General features: G+C 44.1%; 1 protein-coding gene across 1 annotated transcript; it reads left to right on the top strand.

Annotated features, from left to right (window-relative positions):
- Nucleotides 1-1,158: 1,158 nt before the first annotated feature.
- LOC122918857 (T-cell surface glycoprotein CD1a-like) lies at nucleotides 1,159-3,087 on the top strand. The gene is made up of 3 exons (XM_044267768.1): nucleotides 1,159-1,296; nucleotides 1,919-2,182; nucleotides 2,870-3,087. Exons 1-3 carry the CDS (start codon nucleotides 1,236-1,238, stop codon nucleotides 3,085-3,087), a joined length of 543 nt encoding a protein of 180 aa, XP_044123703.1. The 5' UTR covers nucleotides 1,159-1,235.
- The last annotated feature ends 3,180 nt before the right edge of the window (nucleotides 3,088-6,267 follow it).

Below are 6,267 nucleotides of genomic sequence, written 5' to 3'. Positions count from 1 at the left end.
GCGAATAGAGCAACTGCTAAAAAAGAAATCCGTGGGCCCAAATTGGTGCCTAGGCCTAGGCTAAGTCCCTAAACCTTGCTTTATCCCTAACCTAGCCGCAGTTTTCACTGCCTTCATCAGGGAGAATTCTCTGCTCTGCAGCAGGGAGGTGCTCTTTCACATGGACCCTCTCCATTCCCCAAGGAGGGGAGGTCATCTGCATGGCAAGACCGTCTTTGCTCTCCCAATTAAGGGAATAACCGCCGAAACCCTTCTTTTCTTCTTTTTCAACTTCCTTCCTATAAAATCTACCCATTAAGAGACTATGCTGAGTGAAATCAGTCAAGCAGAGAGAGTCAATTATCATATGGTTTCACTTATTTGTGGAGCATAACAAATAGCATGGAGGACAAGGGGCGTTAGAAAGGAGAAGGGTATTTGGGTAAATTGGAAGGGGAGGTGAACCATGAGAGACTATGGACTCTGAAAAACAGTCTGAGGGGTTTGAAGTGGCGGGGGGGGGGGGTGGGAGGCTGGGGGAACCAGGTGGTGGGTATTATAGAGGGCACGGCTTGCATGGAGCACTGGGTGTGGTGAAAAAATAATGAATACTGTTTTTCTGAAAATAAATAAATTGGAAAAAAAAATCTACCCATTTATACATCTATTCAGAGTTCCCCCCTACCTGTCAGATGGGATGCTGCTCCATTCTTGAATCACTTAATGAAAACAACTGGATATTCACATTTACCTGGATGATTTTGTTTTTGTTTTTGTTTAACATAAGCAGTGAGAAGTCAGAGATGTGAATGAACTGTAGTGGGGAAATGGCAGGAAATAAAATACATGGGGCAGTAGGGACAGAGTGACAGCAGAGCCCAGGGCTGTGTGTTGGGAGCCAAGTGTTTTCATGGGTTATTATCTGGATGAGAAGGAAAGGCCTGAGAGGTGGGGTGATTTTCCATGTCACACAGTACTGGTTCTGTAGCGACTAAAGTAGGGGATGGACAGCAGGATGGAAGCTGGTGACAGGGAGAAGCTGGAACCCAGAGAGGAGGGTCAGACCAGGAGGGGAACTGAGAGTCTGAGTAGGCATCCAGGGTTGAGGGAGGAGCACATTTGCATTTTAGAAGAGACTCAGGGAAAGCTTGTGTGTGGAGAAGGACGTCAGAAGAAAGGGCCTGTGTGTGGGGTAGGTTTTTTAGAACAGACATCGAAGGCTGACTTGTAAGAGAAAGAAAACATCTGCAAATACAATGCTGTTTCTGCAGCTTGTGCTGCTGGTGTTTCTCCTCCCAGGTGGTAACAGTGAAGATGGTGAGAACTGTGGCCTTACCCATTGGGTACACATGTGAGTGTGTGTGTGTGTGTGTGTGTGTGTGTGTTTGTACCAGTATTTGTGTGTGTAATGTGTGAACATATGCTTGTGTGCCTTTGAATATGTGTATATGTGTGTGTTGTGTAAGTATGTATAAGTATGTGTATGTTTGTGTCTATGTGCATCTCTGTGCATCTACACACATGTAAAATAAAATCTTAAAAAAAATTCACTTTACATGTGTGTAGGTGTTTGGGTATGTGTCTGTTTTTTTGTGTGTGCATACTGTGTGCATATGTGTGCATCTGTGTATGTGGTTGTGTGTGTACTTGTGTGCATTTGTGTCTCCGTGTGTGTGCACTCATGGTGTGGGTTCCTCACCATTTATCTGAGGACCAGAGTGCCAGCATGGTTCCTTCCTGAGCATTCCCACTTCTAGGACAATGTGCTCTTTTTCTGAAGGATGGGTATGAAGGTCAGAGTTCTGGGAAAGCACATGTCTCCTGAGATAACTATGGCTTCTCTGTCCTCCAGATGTTGGTTCTCCTCCCTGTACCCTCTTCTCCATTCTGTCTCCTTCCAAATGCTCTCTTATTCCTTAATCTGTTTTTTTGCCCACAGCCTTCCAGAAGCCAGTCTCCTTCAGAATTATCCTGACCTCATCCTTTTATAACCCTTCCTGGACACAAAATCAAGGCTCAGCATGGCTAGATGAGCTGGAGACTCATGGCTGGAACAAGACTGGTGCTTTCATTTTCCTGTGGCCTTGGTCCAAGGGTAACTTCAGTAAGGAGAGGTTCATAGAACTGGAAAGAATATTCCATACAAATTCCATTAGACTTCTTCAGATAATTCATTACCATGTCAGCGAATGGCAGCTTGAATGTGAGTTCACTTCCCTCCAGGGTGGGATGGAGGTGGCAGGTGTATGTGCCTCCTTGAGTTCTTTCTTCCTCTAGGATAGAAATCTCTACTGGCTTCTGAATCTCACATCTCCCCATAATAAATCTGAATAACACTAATCTATGCAGAGGGTAGAAGCCAGACCCCAATTCTGGTAAAATTTCATGTCTTGTTCTATTTCCCACCCTTTTCATTGAGTGTAGACTGAGCTCTCCAGTCCCTCACTAGTGACTCCTGACACCACCCTCTCCCTGGCCTCCAATCAGGCACACTCTGCTCCCTCACTCTGTGAATGACTCCTTGAAATGAGTTTTCTCCACATTCAGTCCCATTAGTGAACTCTATTTATGTGTTCTCTGTACCCACTGCAATCCCTTCAATTTAGATTTTTTTTTTTTACCACAGCTCTCATACTGAGCCCTTCCCTATTCTCCAGTCATGCCATTCATGTCTCTCCTTCAACAATTGTTCCTTCTTCAAGCCTTCACCTCTTCCCCTGTCTGCATCAACCACCACTTCCCCTTTGTGTGAGTGTCCCTCCAAACCAAACTGATCTAATCCTTCCAGACCCCTAAACTTCTCCTTCTCTTCCACCATCCTTGGCTTCCATGCATGTTATTTCATTTCTTTCCCTATCCTTGTCCTGTAACTCATATTCTTGGTTCCCAGATCCCTTTCAGGTACAGATTGCAGGAGGCTGTGATTCCCACTTTGGAGACGTATCAGTAGGCTATGCACAGATTGCTTATCAAGGATCAGATCTCATGGGTTTCCAGAACACATCATGGTGGCCATCTCCAAAAGGAGGAAGTAGGGCTCAGCAGGTCCATGTTGCCCTTAACACCTACCACCAGGCTAATACATCCCTCCACCCTCCTCCCTTCTAAAGCCCTCAGTTTGTTTCTCAGAGTCCACAGTCTTTCATGGTCCCTCTCCCCCTCCGATTTATCCCAATTCACTTTTCCTTTCCTTCTCCTAATGTCCTCCATGTTATTCCTTATGCTCCACAAGCAAGCGAAACCATATGATAATTGACTTTCTCTGCTTGACTTATTTTACTCAGCATAATCTCCTCCAGTCCTGTCCATGTTGATACAAAGATTGGATATTCATTCCTTCTGCACAGCAAAGGAACAGTCAACAAAACAAAGAGGCAACCCACTGAATGAGAGAAGATATTCCCAAATGACACTACAGACAAAGGGCTGATATCCAAGATCTATAAAGAACTCCTCAAATTCAACACCCAAAAAAACAGATACTCATCTCTACTTTTTGCCATTTTAATTGATATGTATTGTGCTGTGGACCTCCTTGCATTGATTTTGCTGGGGGCAAAATCTGTGTGTCCTGAATCTTGATTTCTGTTTGCTTCAACTGTTGGGGGAAGTTTTCAGCTATTATTTCTTCAAATCAATTTTTTGCACCTTTTTCTCTCCTCTCATTCTGAGACGTATGCTGCAGATATTTTTATGCTTGAAGATGTTGCTGAATTCCCTAAGTCTACTTTTCTTTGGTATATTTTTCCCTCCTCTCCTTTTAAACTGGATTGCTTCCCACACCCTGTCTTACAGGCCACTCATCTGTTCCTCTTCTTCCTCTATTTTCCTACTCGTTCCACCTAGTGTATTTTTAATTTCAGTTATTTACTTCTTCAACACTGATTGGTTCTTTATCATTTCTATCTAATTGTTGAGGATCTCACTGGAGTCCTCTACTCTTTTCTCAAGTCTAGAGAGTAACTTATGACATTTACTTTAAATTCTCTATCAGGCATATTATACCTCCTTTTCATTTAGCTCTCAGGCTGTAATTTTTCCCTATTCTTTCATTTGGGACATATTCCTCTGTGTCTTCATTTTGTTTAAGTCTGTGTTCTCTTTCTGTATGTTAGGGAAGTTAGCTATATCTCCTGCTCTTGAAAGTCGTGTCCTTATGAAGAAGTTCTGTAATATTCTGCAGTGCAGTGTCCCCTGTTCACCAGAGCCTGACACTTCAGGGTTATCCCCTATGTATGTTGCATATCTGCTGTGGAGGCTGATCCACTCTTTCCTTTAGTCCAGTAATCTGCAATGGCTGTCCTTGCATGTGCAGTTAGGGTATGGTCCCTCTGTCCTTAGTGGGCCATTCAGCAGCCTCCTTGTCTTTAAGTTATGTCATATTAAATGTTTCCCAGAGATGAAGAAGTTGCACTGATCTGCAAGGCCCATTCTCTGTGTTGTCCCCTGGGAAGTTTCATTGGTGAAAGGGCCCTGCATCAGACGCCCACCCCAGCCCACTTCTAGCCTCAGTAAGAATGTACTGTATAGTTACCTTTATCTTTACCCAGGGCAAGATTCATCTTGCAGAAGAGTGGCCCCTATCAGGAATGCTTGAACATACCAGGCTTGTGATGCCACTTTGATGGGCTCCTGCTGGGATCCTACTGGAGTGGGAAGAACCTCAGAAGAGTGTGGGGGTGGTGGTATGGCGTTAGCAAAGTTTCCACAGGTTTGCTGTCATAGTGGTCTGCACCCACTGAGATGCGTACTGTCTGGGTGGGAGGAGCCAAATCCACAGAAGTGTACTGAGGCAGCATGTACAGTGTCAACAAGGTTTGCACAGGTATACTGTGGGAAGGGAACTGCAGCATAAAGTCTGGCCTGAGGGAGTATGCCTGCAGGGAAACATGGCTGTGTAGCATGCTGATAGCAAAGGAGTTAGTGAGTGTTGGCTCTACATGGGTTTCCACAGATGTCTGTGTGCTTACATTCAGGGGAGAAGGAGGGAAATGACACCTGACAGCACCTTTATTCCTGGAGGAGTCCCCCAACAATCTCTGTCCCTTTGAGGCATGCCCTGAGAGAAGAAAATAACTCTCCTTCCTGTAGCAAAATACATTCCTACATATCTGAGTGGTGAGTCCTCTCCCATGGTTTTCTGATCCTATTCGGCCAACTGATGTCGGGCTTTCCCTGTGGCAGGGGACGTCCCACCAGGAATAGCCATTGCTATTTGCCATGACACTATTCTTGGGGGAACTCCGCAGTTGAGTCAGTCACTTCTTATATAGTCAGGTCTTTTCTGACGTTAGTGGGATGTCCTGACTGAAATCACAACCAGGAGTCGAGAACTGGGGCTCCTTTCCCTTTGGCATGAAGGCCCTTTGGGAATTGGCAGCTGGTCTTTTCAACAATGTCATAAACACCCTCTACTCCTGCAGATGCAAACTTGGGCTGCATTCTTAAAAACTAAATCAAATTTGAGCCCCAAGTCCTGTGGAAACATCATCTCATGTTATTATATAATGTTTCCTGTCTTCAGTACATACGCTCAGATCAAGAGGAAAGGCCACTCCATGGAACTCTTTCCTGTAATAAAAAAAAAAAAAAAATTAAATTAAGTTAAATTTTTTTTAAAAAAAAAGTCTGTTCATGCTTTCTGCTCATTTTTTTTCTTTTTTTTTTAAATTTCTTTTCAGTGTTCCAAAATTCTTTGTTTATGCACCACACCCAGTGCTCCATGCAATCCATGCCCTCCATGAAACCCACCACCAGGCTCACCCAACCTTCTGCCCTGCTCCCCTCCAAAACCCTCAGTTTGTTTCTCAGAGTCCACAGTCTCCAATGGTTCATCTCCCTCTCCAATTTCCCCCATCTCTCTTCTCCCCTCCATCTCCCCATGTCCTCCATGTTATTCCTTTATGCTCCACAAATAAATGAAACCATATGATAATTAACTCTCTCTGCCTGACTTATTTCACTCAGCATAATCTCTTCCAGTCTCATCCATGTTGATACAAAAGTTGGGTATTCATCCTTTCTGATGGAGGCATAATACTCCATAGTATATATGGACCACATCTTCCTTATCCATTCATCCATTGAAGGGCATCTTGGTTCTTTCCACAGTTTGGCGACTGTGGCCATTCCTGCTATGAACATTGGGGTACAGATGGCCCTTCTTTTCACTACATCTATATCTTTGGGGTAAATACCCAATAGTGCCATTGCAGTGTAATAAGGAAGCTTTATTTTTAATTTCTTAAGGAATCTCCACATTGTTTTCCAAAGTGCCTGCACCAATTT

The sequence above is a fragment of the Neovison vison genome, chromosome 10 (genome assembly GCF_020171115.1).
Source record: "Neovison vison isolate M4711 chromosome 10, ASM_NN_V1, whole genome shotgun sequence".
In the NCBI taxonomy this organism is placed as follows: Eukaryota; Metazoa; Chordata; class Mammalia; order Carnivora; family Mustelidae; genus Neogale; species Neogale vison.
This window is presented reverse-complemented; position numbering and strand designations above follow the sequence as displayed.